At 36.5% G+C, this 21,910-nt stretch overlaps 1 protein-coding gene across 1 annotated transcript in view; it reads right to left on the bottom strand.

The window, feature by feature from the left end:
- Positions 1–17,304, bottom strand: part of ZNF804B (zinc finger protein 804B) — a 594,384-nt gene extending 577,080 nt beyond the window's left edge. The window contains exon 1 of the mRNA XM_054493722.2: positions 16,921–17,304. Within this exon, the coding sequence (XP_054349697.1) occupies positions 16,921–17,028 (108 nt within the window). The 5' untranslated portion in view covers positions 17,029–17,304. The remainder of the gene's footprint in view (positions 1–16,920) is intronic.
- Between the last annotated feature and the right edge of the window lie 4,606 nt (positions 17,305–21,910).

Genomic DNA, 21,910 nt, shown 5'->3' on the forward strand with positions numbered 1-21,910 from the left:
ATAGTGACTTCCTGCAGTTACTAATTTTGGGTAATAGCAACTAACTCTTTTCTTTCTCTCAGGCTTTTTAACACATCAGTAAACAATTCCTTGGTATTGGATTCCCTCTGTTTGAAAAGCTGAGAATGATTTCTGTTATCCTGACTAGACACTGATACAAATGTTTTTGCACTAACATTTCCTTATTTTAAATAAGGAAGTGAACAGGGTAGGGGTGGGGAGTTATGGGTACTAATTGGGGTTCATCAGAATTTCCAAAGACGGTAAGACATTTAAACAGTAATGAGGTTGGATGCTTACCAGCACAGAGACAGTAGTTTTAGACTAAATATCTAGCCTTATAGAAAAGAGGGAAAAAAAATCCTTCCACGTGGCAGCAAGTTCATGAAAACAACTGGTCTGCTTAACTCAATTTGCTCTGAGAAAAAAAAAAAAAAAAAAAAAAAAAAAAAAAACACCACGAGAAACAGAAAAGCCACTACAAATGTATCATTATCTTGAATTAAAGCTGTACCAGGAAAGTAGGGCACACACTGAACTTTTTTTTATTATGAGAGTTGTGAAAACACAGGGCTGCTATTTGCAACAGTTGTGCTCAACATAATGCTAACTGGCCCTCATGCCTGAACTTCTCTTCCCAAGAAAAACCAACTACAGTATAATGCTATCTGATAGGGCCATGCAGAAGAGCAACAATTTCAGCAATTTGATACAAAAATGTTAAGTTCCCCGCCACTACTGAGAACATTTTAAGGAGTCATGAAAACCTGTTTTTAACAGAACAAGCCAACTGTGATCAAAGTAATCATCAGCTGCCTTCACTGTACACTTACTATTGTGCAAGACCCTGTGTTAAGCCCTTAACATTAATTAGCTCATTCACTGCCTGCAAAGGCCCTATAAGACAAGTAACACCACAAGTGAACAACCTGAGCCTCATAATAGTGAAGTAGTCACACAGCTGATCAGAGCTGGAATAGAAGGTCAAACCAGCTCAGTCCAACTCTAAAATCAATACCTGTAAGCACCTCTCTGTACTTAATACAAGAAGGGAAAATTTCCATGTTCCCACCCTAAAATTGGAAGGACAACATGCAGAAATGCATGAATCAAGGCAACTTACATACATAAACTATACCACAAAGCCCTACACATATCACAATTTTATTTCCAAATTTTAAATAAATATAGAAAGAGACAACCTTGTCACCAAGCAACACTGGAAAGGACTCATATTTTAGTGGCCATACATGCTTTTCAGGAATGAGGAGAGTTGCCTCATCTGTTGACTCTTATAAGAAGAGAAGAACTGAAAATTAACTTTATAGAGCTATACACAGGAATGGATCCTGAATTTACTGCACATGTAATTAAATTAGTGATGATTCAACTTTGGAACTCCTATATTCTTGTTTATAAATTATTTCTGATTTTTGTTCCAAATAATGACAACAACAACAAAAAAGTCATGGTTACCTATCTCATTTGGCATGACTGAGAAGAAGTAAGTAGAAAAGCTTCTGTTGGGACTATGGAATGATCACGTTTAGTTCTGTAGTTGGATTAAAGGCCATATATCTATCTACTTGAGATGATTTTCTTATTTCCTCTTTACAGGGCCTACAGGGTCCTGCATGGTTGTTCCTCACCTATCAGCCTTTGCTTTCTTGTTGCCTCTCGGCCTCTGAGCCAACCTCCAAAGAGCCGTTCCTTGGGTCCTGACTCAGAGCTCTGTGCCAAAACAGCTCCTCCTCATTCTTCATGTCTCAGATTAGGCATCATTTACTCTGGGAAGTCTTACCCAATTCTAGGACTAGGTAGGGTCACCCTGTTTATCCTTATTTAGCATCAGTTACTTATCTTCACAAGAATTTTAAATTCTTATACATTTTTATATAAGGTATTAAGAAATACAAATCTGTTTGTTGCCTATCTTCCTTAGTCTCCACTAACACAGACAGCACATCTGTTGTGTTGACTTCACTATCACCAGTACCTGTAACAGTACCCAGTATATAGTAAGGACCCCAAAATGTTTGTGAAAACTTACTATCTGAATTCCACCCAGCCTCAAGGCATAGCCAAAATCCCCCTGAGAGCTCTTCACTGGGAACTTTGGTGACAGGGTCTTCCACACAGAACAGCACAGAGCTCTTCCATCCAGTGCCCTTTCCTTTAAGTCCTCATTTTTCTATTAGGAGCTTCCTTTTTGTGGTCTCTACAATTTAGAGGGCCCTAAACCTACCCCATCAAAGCAGAAACTTACAAAAACACTCATCTTCAGCTCTTATTATTCTCTTCAGTGGTCTCCCACATTTTCTTTCAGAGACCCAACACCTGAGGTATTAGATTAAGAGAATTGTTTCCAGATCCTTTATTTACATTGAAGAATAAATACTTAGTAGGATGAATAGATACCTCTAATGTATATTTTCACTTAGCAGCATCTAAATTGAAATGTCTGGCATCGACCACTAGGAACAGAGAATTCTCCATAGAGTAGAAACACAACCTTCACTATGGACAGGGGCCAACTGTGCCTCTCTTACACACAGATACCCAAGGAAAAAGAGGTACTCTGGACCTCACACTAGACCAGGTCCAATCTAATGCTCTAATGCTTTCTTTCCTCTCAGTCTTACATCTAGAACATCCCCTTAGCCCCTAGCTGATCACACTTTTGGTACTGGCCCACAGGCTGCATCCCACAACCAAACTAAGAGGATTAACAGGAGCCTTTCAATTGCTGTAATCCCCTTGGTCACTTGGAGGTAGCTGAAGTTTCAAAATTTAAAAAAAAAACAACAAAACTTAAAAAACAAAAGAGCAAAATTGAAAAGTCTCCAGATAAAAATTTAGAATTGTATAGATCTAAATTAATTTTAAACTCTGACCTAAGTGCTTTGTGCATGAGTCAACTGACCCACAACAAGAGAGATAACTATCTCAGTCCATCCATTTCAGATGCCCCTTACCTCACTTTTTTCTTTTTTCTGTTTTATCCAAAGGAGTTTGGTCACTGATACAGTTTGGATATTTGTCCCCACCCAAATCTCATGTTGAATTGTAATTTTCAGTACTGGAAGTGGGGCCTGGTGAGAGGTGTTCAGATCACGGGGGCAGATCCCTCATGGCTTTGTGCTGTCTTCATGATATGAGTTCTCAGGTGATCCGGTCATTTAAAAGAGAGTGGTATCTCCCTCACCCCTCTTTCTTGCTCCTGCTCTGGCCATATGACATGCAGGCTCCCACTTTACCTTCCACCATGATTGTAAGCTTCCTAAAACCTCCCCAGAAGCCAAGCAGATACCAGCACCATGCTACCTGTAAAGCCTGCAGAACCGTGAGCCAATTAAATCTGTTTTCTTTATACATAACCCAGTCTCAGGTATTTCTTTATAGCAATACAAAAATGACCTAATACAGTCATTTATCGAAGTAGTGTTACTTCCCAGGATTATTTGGTTTATGGAAAACATATCTGCTCTTCCCACAATGTGATTTATCTTTCAGTTTTGCTACGTGGCCAGCAGGTGTCTGACAGACAATATACTCTTAAAAAATACTTGTTGAATATATGATTGATTTACTGACTGACAGAACGAATGAATGAATGACTTTGACTCCCCAGTTGAAATATTTTTGTTTTTAATTCTAGAACTCTTTGGCTTCTTCCAGATGATAGTTCTGTATCCTGGTTTCTGCTACACATACTGCTAATTCCTGCTTTACTCTTTAAAGTGGGCCTCCCTTCCTACTTGAGCACTTAGCTCAGGGGAAAATTTCTTGTGCTTTCTTGAATTTACCCACTCAGGAGTTCCTGAGGGCTGAGCTCCCAAAGTCACTTTAACATTTTTCATAAAAACTGCAAACAGAATGAAACTAATATATAATCAACACTTAGAGATGGAATTAATTGGCAGTGTATCAGATAGCTAATTTAATTACTTCAGGTAAGATGTATGAATTTTAACCATGTTTTAGAAAGAGCAGCTGCTTCCCCTTCATGGTCCATCTAAGTGTTATTCAGATCAAAGTATTCTGGGCTTATGCCAAAAAGCACCTTTCCTGGCCAGATACAGAGGAAAAGGAAGAACCTTTCACCATTCAAGATCTTCCTCCCACCTTTAAATAAAGTAGTTCTGCTTATGTCTATTTTGCCTGGCTCCTAGAATTTCCTTTGAACCAAAGATATCATAGCTTTAAAAATAAAACAACCACCACCTGAAATACACTAGTCAAGTATTTGTCAGTTGTTTCCAAACAGGGGAGTAAGAAATTTTGAGTTTGCAGTTCTTTCCTTGCCTCATGAAACACAGCACTCATCAAGATCAGAAATTAAATCCTAGGGCTAGCTTAATATTCATGACTTAATGAAGAATTTAGAACTTCATGTACCCAAATTTGTCATACAATCAGATCACATGTTGTATTCCAGTTACTATGTATTTGGTCTACTTCTAAGACCTTCAGACTTAGGGATGCTTATGTACTACATAAATCCACCCAAGTCCACTCCTTATGCATATTTTAGGCCAATTATCATTTCTCTTTAACTGTGCTTTCTCACCTTCTCTATTCCCTGTGGAAGACTGATTTGCTCTGTCACTTCAGGGGTGGAATGCATCCTGATGATCATAGAGATTTAAACAGAGTGTGATATATAAAAACAACAACAAATCCACAGTAAAGTGACCTACTGTTGGAAGAAACACATAAAGATTTATTGTTTTTTTGTAACACAATTTCACAAATCTTCTTTCAATGATGACAGGAAAGCAAATCATCAGTGGTGGTCACCAAGGCTTCTCCCAGGGATATCATACACACTTCCTAAATGTATAGTATGTAGCACATGAATATTGAAAGAAGAACATTAAATGTGGTTTAAAATACATGATCAATTCTTTAAATCTATTTAAATTCATTTAAATCAGCATTGTTTGGGTTTTATCTACAATCTTCTTGGCAATAGACCTGTTTCCATAGTGATAAAAATTTGTATTTTATCTTCATGCATGCTTCTGGAAGTATAACAACTTTTGTAATAAAGCTTACATATTATTTGCACATAAATTTCATTTTTGTGAGAAGTCCAAGCTACAGGTTTCTTTCCTTTAATCATTTATTGCTGTCTTGCTATTAAATACATAATTCACATCTCCTCTCAAGTAATGAAAACTCAACAGAGGGCCATTCCTAACCACCTGCAAAGCAGTTCTAAATCTACATGATGATCAGATCTTTGAAAATCGACATGTAATATTAAGGAAAAGATAATGAAATCCTTCACAGATGTCACTCTTCATATAATATATATGTTTTATTAGCATAAATCCATTCATTTGTGCCTAATCAGTATTCTCTTATTTAATTGTTTCAAGTGGTTAGTAAGTTTGCTTTGCCCAGTCAAAGTGAAACAGAAAAGTGAAGCAACAGAGACGTTGTCCAGTTACCTATCCGCACCCAGAAATGAGGGCTTTATTTCAATAGTTTGCTGTCAATTGAGCTGCAAATATGTGTGTTCTTTACTAAAATTCCTTTTAATATTAATTTTTAAAATAAAGCTTCCAGGGCCTGTACTGTTCTCTGTTTACATTCGTGGCATCAAAAAGCTGTACACATATGATTAGTGATAATTTATATATTATTTTATTCTTTAATACAAAAGTTAAAAATAACTTTCCATTTATATGCCACTATGTCTAGAATAGAATTGTTTTATTTTATGACATTATAGCTATTACTTCAATTCATACATCACATTTTATTTAAAACTAATGCTTTTTTCCCTAGGAATTCACAAATCTGTAAGCAGAAGAGTAAAAAAACCAAAACAGAAAGCCTTAAAATATCCCTTTAAAATGATTTGATTTTTCTGTTTACCCTCTGGATACAGGATGTAGATGGTATGACAGGGAAACATCTGGGTAAAGTAGGCAATATTTAAAAATGTGAACAGTATTTTTCTTAATATATGATAGTGTTGTACTGGGTTTACAACCTTATCAAGAATATAAGAACCATCAGTATATTATATTTCAAACCTGCACTACATTAAAATGTGTAGTAAAGCATTTCGAATTGCATAAATTTCAATTTATAAGGAAATAATGCAAGTGATATACATTGCATAGGATGTTCTTTGTTCTCACAAATGTTTCAGTCCTTTTTATGTCTTAACAATGAAATTTACCAGCTGTCTCTGAATATTTAAAGGGATATTATGTTGAACAGAGAGCTCTTCTTGTTTCCCTACACTCTTGCTTCAAAAAGGCACACTGAAGTCCAGTGAGTAAAAGAAAGAAGGAGGAAGGGACATTTGGGCAGAGACAGGAGACTGGCATTAATTCATTCATCTCACAGGAGAAGAAATCACCTTGATAAGCAGAGAGCTCCCACACCATTGGAAATATTCATCCATGTTAAGGTTGAGTGAGGTTGAATTAACAGACTTACTGGCTTAATGCAATATCAATTTATTATCTTATAGCCCTCTAGGTCAGAAGCTCCACTGGGCACAAATCAACATGTTAGTAAGGCTGTGATTTTTCTTGAGCCCCTATGGGAGAATCCATTTACTTGCCCTTTCCAGATTCAAGAAGTCACTTGCATTCCCTGGCTTGTGGCTTCTTCCTCTAACTTCAGACCTAGAAGCATAGCACCCTCAAAGCTTTCTCTCTGACATTCATGCCTCCCTCTTATGACCCTTGTGATTAAGTTGGACCCCACTGTGTGATCCAGGATTATGACCCTTGTGATTAAGTTGGACCCCGCTGTATGATCCAGGATAATCATCTCATCCTCTTTAATTCAATCATAACTGGAAAGTCTCTTTTGTCATGTAAGATATTGGATTTGTAGGTTTTGGGGACTCAAATATAAACATCTTTGGGGATATCATTAATCTGCCTACCATAGTGATATATTTAAAATATAGATTGGTAAATGAACCTAGATTGCTAAGGGTCTTTCCAATGTTTATATTCTATAAATAAGGCAAAGAATTTAACTATCTATTAACAACTGATAAAAAGTCTATTTGGATTAAGAAACTGACCACATAAATAAACAGATTCTCTTCACTCCTAAGAGTATTACTTTCTTTCTGTATGTCTACCCTAGATGACTAAATATTTTAGATAAAATTTATTATTTAGAAGAAGACCAAGCTTCTCTTACATACTGTGGTCCCATCCTAACTGATCCGAGAAGGGACAATTGCTAACAAAACCCTGCTGAAAAGTATGGGACTGATAAATTCAGGCAATTGGAGATTCTTAACAATTCTGCAACAACCACCCTGTGGCTTTTCCAGGATGTTGCTATCTCAAAGGCTGCAGTTGTCGTTGGTCAGGGAATTATTGTCTCTCTTTCAAAAAAAAGAAAAAGATTTTAAAACACTATTTTTCCTTCTTCTTATGTACCTCCTATAAACTCCTAAATAGAAAAGAAATGATCAAATTCCTAACTTGTAACTCATTTATCAGAAGCTGTTAAATATGCCACCAATGAAAAAATATGGCTTAACTAACTCATGTACGAATTACATCAACTTATATACACCAGTCTTCAGTTTCTTGTGGCCTTCAGCAAAAGATGTTCTGAAATGCTACATAGAATAAAGCACTCTGCAATTTGGATTGATAGGAGACACTAAATTATACCTAAAGCAATTGACCAAATGATCTTGGTAGATCTTAAAGTGATAAACATTGCCATGAAAACAGTGACCACTTAATCCATCAGTAGAATAGTCTGCATTCTAAAAAATTCTAACTGGGGAAAAAATTCTCTATAGAAAAATCATCTTTGTGGACCTACCACCAGGACAAAAGGGAACATATTTATACTAATTACATTTCCATTGAAATCTATTTATTTTCTATTGAAATCATTAAATTAACTAAGACAAGGAAAATTATCCCAATTGGAGTTTGATAAAACTTGTTGGAAGTTTTCTCCCACTACAACATCAGGTGTATATATGCATGCACACATATTCAACACACACAATCTGAGTAATAATCATTGTTAATGTTTACTGAATACTCAATGAATGTCAAGCACTAGGCTCAAAACACCATATTAGGAACCATTGTTTCCCACTGTGAAGAAGTTAAAACTGAAGTTAAGAGAAGTTATAAAATTACTAGTCAATGGCAAAACTAGAATTCGAAAATAGGCGGTTTAACTCCAGGGCCTTCATTTTTGATCCTCATGTAATTTTGTCCCGCTATCAGTGGCCAAAAGTAATACCCAAAGAGAGAAATACATTTAGGTATAATATATCATAGAAACTGAACACATAAAAATCAATATTTGTAAGTTTTGTTTGTTTGTTTTCTGAGACAGAGTCTCACTCTGTCACCCAGGCTGGAGTGCAGTGGTGCTATCTCAGCTCACTGCAACTTCTGCCTCCCAGTTTCAAGCGATTCTCCGGCCTCAGCCTCCTGAGTAGCTGGAATTACAGGCTCATGCCACCATGCCCAGCTAACTTTTTGTATTTTTAGTAGAGATGGGTTTCGCCATCTTGCCCAGGTTGATCTCAAACTCCTGAGCCCAGGCAATCTGCCCACCTGGACCTCCCAAAGTGCTAGGATTAAAGGCGTGAGCCACTGCGCCTGGCCGAATATTTGTGAGTTAATGTTCTTAATGCCTAAATATATACTTAAGATTTCCTTAAATTTCACTAATTTCAATATAAATATACAGCTAAACTGTAGAGCTAGCCCGAATTTTCTGGAGGCTTCTTGCAGTGAAATTGCGTAAGAGGTATTCACAGTAATTCAATAAGTTTAAGTGATTTTTAAATCATAAGATAAACATTAAAGTCAATGACTAGATGGAAATTTCCAATATTCCTCATACCAGCTACACTATTGTCAAATGTATCAGTGGGACTGTCCTGAATGATGAAGAATCTAATAATATATTGTTCATCATTCATTTTTATTCACACATCCATTCATTCATTATACAGACATTTATTGAATAAAATAAAGCAGAAGCTTTGTAGACATAAGGATGACAGCAGACTTACCCCAAGGATTTCAATGGATGTGATGGCAATTGATGGATGTAATGGCAGGCTATGAGATGCACTTGACCTGTGAAAGGAAATGCAGGACTGAACTCCTTAGTTAAGTCTGTAAGAATATACAAGATATGGCCCAACAGATGAAGGGTAAAAAATTTTTTGGGCAGAGAGAACAGCGTCTGCAATGGCAGAAAGGTCTGTGAACATGTCGTAGTCAAGAACTCTTCAATGTAAGTGGACAATAGTAGAATCGTGTGGACTAATACACAGTGAAAGCTGAAAATGTAGGTGAAGGCTGGATCATGCACCTACCTTAAAATATTATTCAAGGATTTTGAACATTTTTAGATAATGGGAATGCAACTAATATGGCCACCTCCATGCCTCTTCCTGTCATATCAGATGAAGCAAATGAATAGGACAAGTCTAATTTAAGGCATGCCTCTATCCTCCCTGTCATTTAAAAAAAGAGGCCCCATGGCCATTTTTGTTTAGAATATGGCATTTATTTCATTCACAAAAAGAAAATGCATATAGCCTTTGCTTGCCAAGGAAGACGTTAGAGAACATAATTATTCACAGCAAAATAAAGAACTGAAAGGGACATATGTGAGTGGAAAGAGGGGAAGCTGACTGTATTCGTCTGGTGCTGAGAAGTACACAGGACAAGTGAAGTGCTGAGTAATAGCTGTGGGAAGAAGGGCAGGGGAAGAACACTGGTAGGTGGGTTCTGAATGGAGATATGGGGAAAGCTGTAAATTCTAAACTAAAGATGAAAGTTATGTGTGGATGGTGAACAGGGGAGAAACTTGTAAGGTTGGGTGAAAGAGCGTACAGAATAGAGTAGTTCTTACCATTTGCGAGGGCTAGTATCTCTGGAGTTAGAAGTATATGCCAACATTTATGTGTGAACCAAAAAAGATATTGAAAAACTTGATAATTATGTGAATGAAATGAATAAGGATTGATGGCAAGAAGAATAGAGAGGAAGAAGATTGTTTAAGAAAAGAAAAAACTGGCAATATCCATTTCAAAATAAGCTATATTCTGCCTCTTACACCCACACAAAAGTGAAATAAAATTTGCCAAAAGGAAATTGCCAATTGTCAAAGAAAAAAGAAAACTGGCAGTCCTAATTATACTTGCTAGAAATGAACAAACTGAATAATCTCTATGAATCATTCTCATTGCTGTCCAGTACAAAATCCTGAGTAGCATCCTTAATTTGGATATTCAATATTTTATTATTGATTTACAACCCAACTTGTTTTCACAACAGATCTAAGTCATCTGAAAGAAACTTTATACGTTAAAACAGCAAAATATAAATGTAAAAATAACGAGAGTCATTGGAAATAGAATAAGAGCAGGACTAGGAATAGGAGATGAGCAGAGATGGGTATATCATGTTGCTTTTAAGGCCAACATCAATTCCTATCCCCTTGCTAAGCCACAGATTTGTCTCTTCCTCCCAGCCAAAGAAGAAAAGAAAATGATTCAACTATATGGTTATCCTCTTCCGTGAAGAGAAAAATGTATTATCAGTTCTTCAGAAGTATATGTTTAGAATTTAGATATCAAATTTGAATGAACTAAGAGATTAGTTGAATACATGTTATCTCAGTGTCATCTCAGGAAAATTAATATCATTAGTGAATATTTTAAAAAGCAAATCAAAACCCCCTTTTCTGGTTTATTTATTTATTTTTGAGACAAGGTTCCCCTTTGTTGCCTGGGGGCTGCAGTGAAGTGGCCTTTTTATGGTTCACTGCAGCCTCCAGCTCCTGGGCTCAAGTTATCCTCCTTCCTCAGCCTTCCAAGTGACTACGACTATAGGCATGAGCCACCGAGCCCAGCTAATTTTTTTCTTTTATAGAAATGGGGTCTTGCTTTGTTGCCCAACCTGGACTAGAATAGCTGGCTTCAAGCTCTAGCTTCAAGGGATCCTCACACCTCAGCCTCCCAAAGTGCTGGGATTACAGGTCCTTCACCAATTTAAACACCATAATACTCTTTTGTATTTTTTATCTTCAATTAAGTTTAGAGTGTCTTAGCTACAACTGAAAATGCTGTCTAAGGTAGAAAGTAATTTATTTTTCCAGAATTTCCTTCCAAGTTTAGTAAGTACTTCCAAAACAAGACAGACTATGTAACTTGGGAATTGGTATATCGCTATTATCACTATAACTACACTTTTTCTTGAAAACATATCAAATATTTAATTTCTCTCTCCAGATCTTATTCTCTAAGTAAACCTGATTTGTAAAATCAATCTACGAAAGGCTTTTTCAGCTGTCATTTTATAAGGGCTACTTGAATTTTTATGAAAAACTACATTTGTTATAACCCAAAGGCATTTTCAAGCAAAGTAGCATTTTTATTTCAGTTTTTATTCAAAATATTTTATACAAAATATGTTCATATATACCAAAGAATTATGACAATGTGTATTTTGAAAAAATCAACTTCACACTGAAAGGCACTTGATAGTTATTTGAAATATGTATTATTCTTCTTGCTCTCTGCTTCCAACACAGCCTAAAACCAACTGGCATTTCAAGCTCTGTTATTACTTAACACATAAAAATATGTATTTTAGTGCATACGCTTTATACAGCAAAAATTTCACAGTTACAACTAACATTATGTTTTCTTTTAAGTCACAAATAGTTAAGTTCTATGTTAAATGCCATGCACATTTAGCCTACCCATGATACCAAAATGTTTCATTTTTATTTTAGTTCCAAATTATGGAGCAGAAACCTAAAATAGAGAGTTCATCTTAGTCATATATCTAAAAGAAACTAATCAAGGTATATGAGCCCTCTAATTTTAATTACAAAATAAATGTAGTGTAATCTAATAAAAGCCAAAATTATAGCGCTCAAATACCTATTTAAGTCTTCTTACTATGGAAACTTTCTGAAGTCAAATAAACACAAATTTGTTTAGGTTCTGGAAAGTACCAACTAGCATAGGTGCTAACTACAAAGTTTTTGAAATCAGTTAGGGGAAAGAAGAAATGGTTGTAAAGGCAATGAGAAGAAAGGAGGTTGCTTTATATGATACTTGACATAAAAAAGAGAACATGTATTACAAGAATTGTAACTAAGTCATCTTTATTGAAAACATCTGAAAGTTCCAACATGAAAGGCAGTATTATGTATTCATGAATTCAAGAAGAGGATGCAGGTGACTTCTCTACAGGAGGGCATGTCTTCATAATTATATATAGCACTTGAAAAGTGCATCACTTTAACAGTAATTTTGAATGTCTTTTATGTGTATTTATTAGGCACAATGAAAATATACACAATCAGATATTATAGGCATTAGAAAAAAAAGGACAAGGGTTTAACTGCACTCATTTCCTCATTTAAGAAGTTCTCTGGATGGATGCACCTTCAAGGTAGTTCATCTCTTCTAGAACTTCTTTCATTTATAGGTATACATTTGTAATTTATCAAGGGAATTTTGTAGAAGATTTTTGGTCCATTTAAAATGCTTGTTTATTTATATTCCACACCCTCCTATTAGCCAATTTAATCAGCTATATAACTTAAGATGAGATAACATAAAACATCCAGCAACCCTGATTTTTTACTTTGATGACAATCCCCAAAATTTCGTTTATACCCAACGCATTAAGACAATAGGCATTCCCAGAAAAAGATATTCCAGGATGTCTAACTATGGTGCCCCCAGGAATAAGCACTTCTTAAGAAATATAACCTTATCTAAACTTCAAAAGAGTAATAATAAGCTAAATATGTACCACAGATAAAATATATATCTACCATTATTATTAGCATGTAATCAACAGGTATCCCGAATGATAGTCTCACTATTAACCACACTACATTCGAATATAAACTTGAGATGCTATTTTAGATTACATAACTAAAAATCAAGTCAAATATATTTTTCTTGTTACATAGAAGATATTTGTTTTATTGAATTCAAACATGGTGATAGAACTTAGAAGTTCATAAACACTGAATTCATCTATAGACTATGTTCTCAATGAATAGCTTAATTATTGATTAAGTTATTAAATTTAATTATTAAATTTAGCAGCCACCTTTTCAGAGCAGCCCATGTGGACTGGCTTGCTGGGTCCCCTAAGTGCTCCCAATTATTAAAACAAAGTTTACCATTAATATATTTGATGGTAGAAGACTGTATAATATAATATATAAAAAATTTCTTTGGTTTGAGCACAGATAGCAATGTGTATCTATCTATCTATTTTTCTATCTATAATGTATATATGTGTATCTCATAATGATTTTTAAAGTCATCATGTAGTCATATTATTTTAGAGTTTAGATTGAGTCGGGGATAGGTATAAATTGTGGTAGAGTTTAGAAAAGGCACAATTTCTAAAAATAGAGACCTTTATCATTAAGCACCATAAAATCCTCTCTCATTTTTCTTTTCTTTTACTTTCTTTAATATATACCTGGATTTAAAGTAGTATAAACTATCTCCACTCAATTATTCACATTTTAATTAGGTTTAAAAAGCAGTGTGCTATTTTTTCACACACAGTCTCTAAAAAGAAGAGAGATGCAATAGATAAAAGACATTACCATGTTTTCACTTTGAAGATAGAAGCTGAATTTCACTCTGGGATTTTCAGTTTACTGATCTGCAAAAATTGTTTGGGGGTAAAATGCTTTATTTCTCGAATAACTCATTAAGAATTTATTACAACAATTCCATATAATGATTCAACATGTTTTCTAAATGAAATCCTTTGAAATAAATATAATCATTCTTTTTTACTTTTAGCTTAATATTGCATGTTCAGATTTTACAGACATGTGATTTGAACATAAATGTACACAACTACTTTATCTATATAATTGAAGAATTATGTCTATAGGAAAGTGAAATGTTTTATCCATAATATCCAGATATCAGATATCCATAATATCAGAACTACAAAAGAAGAAATCCTTATTATGTCAAAAAGGGATTGTAGCTTTCTCCTTCTTGTAGCAGAGGTAGAAAGTAGTCTTAACCAATAATTGTTTTATTGAATATTAAGACCATGTTCTACATGCAAACTGTTCTAATAAAACAGAAAAATGTGGAGCAAAAGTAATAGGAGAGACACTTGGATAAAAAGGGCAAAGACCAAAGTTGAAGTATTGGAAATCTTAGTGAAAGTTAGTTAAGTCAACTAAGAATATCTCTATACTAAATAAACTGAGTTTCAGTGAGTGGAAATAATTAAAGTCATTGATGTAGAGGTCAATTTTAGGTCATTCCTGGCACTAAATTTGAAAAAAAAATGTCGGAGTAGCTATGTTTTTTTTTAAATAGATGAATATATTTTATGGATCTCTGAGTTTAACATTTATACTAAAGGAAAAAAATCAATAAAGTTATGTCAACCTGAAAATAACTGGGGAATGTGTACTGCTGAATTAAAAAAAGATCTATAACCTCAGTTTACAGTTTCATATTTTGCAATTAATTAATAAGGAAGGCAAACACACATTTATCTAGATCAGGAAAGTTTTCAAGTGTGTAAGGGTCTAAGGTCCGGAAGGTAGTGATCCATTTCACCTTAGGGAGAAAGGCTAAGTGTTATGTAATGGGAAGAGGACCTCAACTCATTGGAAGACTCATCTCAACCACCAGCCAATGACAGAGAATGAATAAACACAAATTTTCACACAGTGACCAGCTCACATGAGAAACCATTCAAATATTGAAAAAGCCATGCAAATTCCATAATAAAATGTAAAAGAAGACCAAGTAAACCAAATAGTGTTGAGAAAGTACATATACCATTTAATTTAGATATTTTTAAATGATGCATATGTAATTTAAGTACATCCAAATGTGTAAATAAATATTGGAGCGAACCTTCCAGTGAGTCAAAGTATAGATCCTAGATAACAAAGTAAATTAATTTGTACTTTAGTAAAAACCAGCCCAGCAGTGAATAAAAATAGTGCCCTGAGAGTGGGGAGTACCTGGTGAACCCTGGTCAACCAGCACAGCCATGTGGTCAATGGGCTGTCTTCTCCCATCCACATTCACACATCCAGTCTCTATAGTGTCAGTCAGGCTCTTGGGAGATGACTGACCAAAGTGGGATAGAAAGGACACTTTTTGACCATGTAACAGAAATTCTTCTGCAAGCCCTACAGATTTGGGAAGATGAACACCATAGTCTAACCAACTTGAATACAACTAAACCATGTAAGATTATGAAGCAATTCTCCCTTTATACTGAGAAGTCTTAAGGCACAAACAGTACAATGCACTACCCAATTTAGTTTTCCATAACCAAAAGGAGGGCAAGCGAGACAGGCACGGAGATTACCAAAGCATTGAAAAATAACACCTATGAGAAAGGCAGAACATTGTTTGTTTTCTAGATGAAATGGACTTAAAGAAGAATTTAAAGGATTTAAGTTGACTGTAAGAAAGATTCTCCTGGCACTGTGAGTTGTTAAACATTAAAGTGGTTTGCTGAGACTGCAGGAACTCCAATTCTGAGAATCTTTAGAAATGGGAAAGATTCAGACCTGCTACTTAGAGGGACTGAATGTGGGCTTTATTCAACTAGAATTCTGCAAGTGCCTGCTAACCCTGTGAGTTTAATTGTTAAGTACTTATACAAACAGTATTTTCCATATAACAGTTCTGACTCAGTACTGTATACAGTTGTTGGGGGGAGCAGTTGCAACAACCCACTTTTTATAGTACATAAAAGCATGTGAAGGAATAGTTTGTCATGAGGAATCCTAGTGATATCTCTGGGCACCTGTACTTTCTGATCTTAGATGTCTCATGTAAATTACATATACCATTTATTAATAATCAAAGGTTTTTATAACATGTTGCAGTTTTGAATAATTCATGCTAATGAAGCATTAAACCATGATGGAAAATATCAAACATAAGAAAATTAAAATTGGGCAATTTCAGTTTTCCCTCTTGATATCATACAGACTTAAATACTGTTTTTTATGTGAAACCTCAAAAGTTGGTCTTTAAGTTTGGATACTTAGTCATTAGTAGCCCAAAACTAATATATATATATATAATATATATATATATATAAATTACACACACATACACATTCACACACATTTTCTTGAAACACATTTGGAGCCTTAAAACATAATAGAATGTACCAAGAAGTGAATTAATAATGTATTTAACTCATATTATCTGGATGAAATTATTTTATAAAAAGAATGTGAATAAATTGAATAGTAACTAAATTGAATACTAAGTTAAAAAGTAATCACGCTAATTGCATGTTAATATATTTGTATATTATACAATAAATTATCCAACTCAGATTTCCATAAAGAATTATTTTACTTCCCCCTAAAGAATGTGCATAGTTGAGCATTAGATATAATCAGGTTTTCACTACCTATACCTTTCCTTTTGCCAATGATTTGAGGGAAAATCTTTGAGTTTTTCTCATAAAGTCACAGTAGCATTATTAAACTAATCTCAACTGATGACTTCACAAAAGCACATTATAACGTACCACTCAAACTTTCTACACTGCCCAAATCAGCAGATTCACAAGTTGACATAGCACAGAGGAGCTACCTTCAGAGCCCTGCAGTTAACTGCATTCAGTAAGTATTTACATCCGTAGCACTATAGATCCTACTGACTGGATTGAAAATACACATGTAAATACACACCCCTCTCTGTGTCACAGTCTGTCAATAAATTGTATAAATGGACACGATGTATCTCCATACCTATGGATAAGGTTTACGTTTTAGATGTCCACCACCTACTCATTGTATCAGGATACTATCTCTCAATATCTTTTTGTTTGTGTTGAGTTGGAGCGTTTGTGCATGTATGTGTGTGCGTGCGCACATTACCGGAGAGGGAGATCCGTTCTTGCAGAGGGGTCCCCTGAAGACTCCTTTAATGCCCCGGTAGTGCCCATTGCTGAGATGTCTCGAACTGATGACCAGGTAACAAGCCATGTGGGTCCGGGCTGAGGCGCGAGTCTCAACTCCTCACCAGGCAACCAGCCGTGGAAAGCGGGCGGGTTTCTCAGCGGCAACAGCGACTACCACCTCCCGAGAAGACGCGGCCAGCAGGACGCAGGGGAAGGCGGCGGCAGCGCGTCCCTGCTCCGCGCCCCGTGCGGGGCTCCTGCTGCCGACAGCTGCTGCTCTGACAGAGGCGGCGGCGGCGACAGCACAGAGCACGGAGGGGACCCGGCGAGCCAGTCCACATGCTGCTCTGACGAGGTGGCTGCTCAACCGCGGGCCAGCGATATATTTATTTAAGGACAACTTCCAGGGTCCGCCAGGGAATCAGGAATTCCCCCGCCCCTTTCCTCCCGCCCCCTGCCTTCGCGCCTGGCGCCAGCCGGGGGGATGCTCAGGCGCGGGTACCCATCGTCCGGCCGGGGGCGTCCTGGGCTGCGGGCTGCAGTGCCGGGATCCAGCAGCAGCCGCCGCCGCCGCCGCTGCCTTTGTAGGGAGAGTGGCGGGGAGTTCTTGGGAGCGCCAAAGTGCTGTCCCCGCTGCAGTCGGGAGAGGGCGGAGGAGGCGACGGGCGGGCCGGGGTGAGGACAGGGAGTTGGGGACGCGGCGACCTGTGCTTGAGGGGGGCAGTTAGCGCCGCTGCTGGGAGCTGTGGGCTCGGGGCTGCCCAGGAGGCTCAGGTGTGCTGTGGGGTGAGGCCAGGAGGTGACAGCTGCCGCGGCGGCCGCGGGGGGCTCTCGGGGCTGCGGGACCCGCCTCTCCCGCCTCCCGGCCTCAGCCGCCCAGCCCCCAGGTTCTTCTGCCCTATCTCTGAGCCAACTTTCTACTGTGTTTGGGAGTCACCTGGGAGGACTGAGGAGGCCGTGGTGGAGGAGATGGGCAGGAGGAGAGCGTTTTCTTTACTCTTTCGTTGCCTGCTGGCCTTCAGCTTTTCTTCAGCCCTCTGGCTGACGGCGGCGTTGGCAGAAGCAACAGCTCCCCAGTCGGCTGCAAGAATGAGCTGTGCAGCCACAAATAGGGCAGACAGATTAGATGCGCCACGGTAGGGAACGCACGGACGAGGAAAGTTTTGGGCAGAAAACTTATATAAGGTATAGAAACGAGACATGCATACGTATATGTGCATATACATGCACATACCCAGAGTTATGAAGATTCACTTACAAGCCTTTGTGTATCTTTAATGAGGCACAGGCACATATTTTTGGTCTGCATAAGACCTCTGTGCTTTCAAAATCCCCAACAATCACCCCCCTCAGAAGTGGTTTTTAACGGACGTTATTTCGTTTACCGTAATTTAAGCCACCAGGGAGCGAGCTGCACTGAGAATAAAAAGACCTATGCAGAAATGTGCTCTGAAAGGAGAAGATAGCCCTCCCAGGGTTTGGAGACACCCTGCACTCTCCTCCACCCCGCGGTTGCTTAATGGGGTTCTGAAATCCATCTCTGCCTCACCTCGCCTTGTCTGTGCCTGGGAGAAGGTAAAGGTTCACCTCCTCTCAGTCTGTTGCTTCAGCGCTGGAATTGAAAGGTTACCGCCAATGCGCTGAGTATTCTCCCCAGTATTGTCCTCTCCTGTCTCCCACAATGCCCCATTCGCATCCCGGTTGACATTGACACAAAAGCAGAAACAGGTTAAAAGAAAAAAAAAACTGTTAATTTAATTTTTCCTATTCAGGCAACTCATAAAATTCTTAAGCAAAAAAGGAGCAAAAAAGAATCTAATTATAACTTTTGTAACTACCCAATAAAAGCTTGACTTTTTGTTTACATCATTACAATGGCTTAATATCCTTAATATTTTATTTAAAAAATACATAGATGTACTTCTCATTTTAAAGGTTTTATATAGTCTTTTAAAGTGTTTGAAAAGCTTCTGAGTATATAAGGTAAAAATGCCAATTCCTTGCAAACCTTCAGAATAAAAATTACTGAAACTGGGATAGTGCAATGTAAATCTTTTAGGAATTGTTTATTTTAAATAAATTGTTGGTAAGAACTTTTGAAATAAAAATAAATTTATAGAGCAGTGGCAGTAGATGCAACAGATCCATCTTTTCCTTTCTATTGATGTATTTAACACCACATCAATGGTGTGTTTAACAACACAGTGTTTATTCAACTTACAGCTGTAAAGTGTTTCCTGAAGCTGAGAACAAGTAATATTACTCATGTATAGACATTAGATATATTTTATACAAAGAAAACAATGTATTTGCAAATAGTAAAACTTCAAAAATAGGTGAAATATTGACCAAAAAATGAATAAAGTGGAATTTTTAAAGAAGATAGTGTGGCTCAGTTGATAGCTACTATTTTACTCTGGATAAATAAATGTAGGTAGCAAACAGCATTGAGGATCAAGGCATAAGCAACTTAGAATGGATTAGAAAGATGAATGATGTCATTTCTGTAAATAACAGCCCAAGGGTACTATGTCTTCTTCATTGAGCAAATATACTTCCTAATACTGCTTAATTATCTTTATGAATCAGCCATATTTTTATAAAATGAAAGGATGGATAAGAGTAATCAAAATATAAAATTCAAATACACTATTCTGTTTTATATCTTATTCAAAGTACTTGTTAGCTATCCTGACATTCTTTTCATTAAACCATTACACTGTGTCTATTTGAGTTTTTCCCAGAGGAAACAAAATAATCTACTTTTTATAGTAATGTTTCAAAGACTACGGTAATTTTGCTGAATTTCTTAAAAATTTTTAAATTTCAAAGAATTTTTCCTTTAGAAATGGATAATACAGAATTTGTTCATTTGCCATATTTTAAACATTAGGTTGTCCTTTTCTTTCTAATTTTTGCCATTCATCTTAAAATATTGAGGCAAAAAGTTGGCACATCTATCACATTTATCTAGTTTTAAGAATAATTCTAAAAACAAACAGAAAATGAAAGCAACTTCCTTCTTTTCCTTGCTAGATTGTGACTGATATCTATCAGTGTGGTGTCATCATATTTCACATCTCCCCATTTTTGCTAGCATATATTTTAGATGTGGCTCACCAAATGTAAATAAAAGAAAGAAAAGAAAGATGTGTATATTTATTTACATAGTTGCTAAAGATATCAAGTTGCTCAGTTGTATTAACTTTTCTCTCTACTAAAAGAGATACTTTCTTTCCAACTCCAGTAATAAAAAATTTTCAGTGAAAAGTGAAAGAAAATTGGAAACACGTCTATGCTAAATGAGTTTTAGATATGAGTAAAATTCTATTACAGCAAACATTATGAAAAGCAAATATCACGTGCAATTTCACAAGGTCCATTTATTTAAAACAATATTTTATCCGATGAGTCCTCATTCCATGGAAGAGGATTTGAATGGCAAAGGGCATGGACTTCAGCCTGTAACCAAGTTGATATTTCCATGTATTTCCAGATTCATAGCTGTGTCATAGATGATTGACACAGTGAGAAGTCCTCTCTTCTATTACCTTTATCAACATATCTGAAATACACCCCACAACTCTATATCCCCTGCCTCCACCTTAGTCCAAACCAGTATTATCTCCTGCTTGGGCCATTGTAATATCTTCCTAACCAGTCTTCCTGCCTCCAGTGTTGCCCCCGTACACAATTTATTCTTTATATCCAAAGGCCATAGTGATATTTATTTTAATATATTATATCCTAGTACATCCCTATTTAGCCATCTAATGATTTCATATCACACTCAGAATAAAATCCAAACTATAATCTGTTTTAAAAGTCCTGTTTGATCAGGTCCCTGCCTGCCTCCTTCTTCTGCCTTCCCCTGGGAAATCCCTCTGCTCCTCATAGTGTTCCTCAGGCACATGCAGCTTTTCACTGCAGAGTCTCTTTTCCAGCTCTTCTTTTTACTAGAAATCCTCCTATGTGCACGTCACAAGGGAAACATCTTCTTGTCCTTCAGGTCAGATATAAAGGTTGTCTCTTCAGAGAGGCCCTTCCTTCTGACCAATGAAGCTAATGGAGCTACTTAGAACCTGGAACTTTTTTGTTGTTGTTGTTAAATAAGTTAATAACTTTATTTTTTAGAGTAGTTTTAGGTTTGCAGAAAAATTGAACAGAAAGTACAGAGAGATCCTATATATCTCCTTACTGCCCCAGCAGACAGGTTTTTCTATTATTAACATCTTGCATTTATGTAGTACATTGTTACAATTGAAGACCCAATGTTGATATAATATTATGAACAAAAGTTCATGGTTTACATTAGGATTCACTCTTCGTATTGTAGAGTCTACAGGTTTTGACAAATGTATAACAACACGTATTAACCATTACAGTATCATACAGAATAGTTTCACAGCACTAATATTCCCTGTGCTCCATCTGTTCATCCTTCCTTGTCTCCCTCTGAATCCTTGACAACCACTGATCTTTTTACTCTTTCCTTAATTTTACCTGCTCAAGAATGTTGTGTAGGTGGAATCATACGATAGTTAGCTCTGTCAGACTGGCCTCTTTCATTCAGCAACAGACATTTAAGTTTCTTCCATATCTTTTTAGTGGCTTGATTATCTACTTAATTTTTGTTAATGAATAATATTCTACTATGTTAGGGGTTGAATGCTGCACCCCCCACCTAAAATGGCTAAGTCCTTATCACCTGTGAATGCTACCTTATTTGGAAATATGGTTTTTGCAGATGATCAAGTTGAAGCGATGTCATTGGGGTGGACCCTAGTCCAAAATGACTGTTGTCATTATACAAAAAAAAAAAAAAAAAAAAAAAAAAAAAAAAAGAAAGAAAAAAGGTTTGGGAAGGATTTGAATGCAGAGACAGAGGCACAAGGAGAATGTCATGTGAAGATTGTAGTCCTTACGCCATAAGCCAATGCCATGAACCAAAGAATGCCAGAAGATTG

Source organism: Pongo pygmaeus, chromosome 6 (assembly GCF_028885625.2).
Source record: "Pongo pygmaeus isolate AG05252 chromosome 6, NHGRI_mPonPyg2-v2.0_pri, whole genome shotgun sequence".
NCBI classification, from domain to species: Eukaryota; Metazoa; Chordata; class Mammalia; order Primates; family Hominidae; genus Pongo; species Pongo pygmaeus.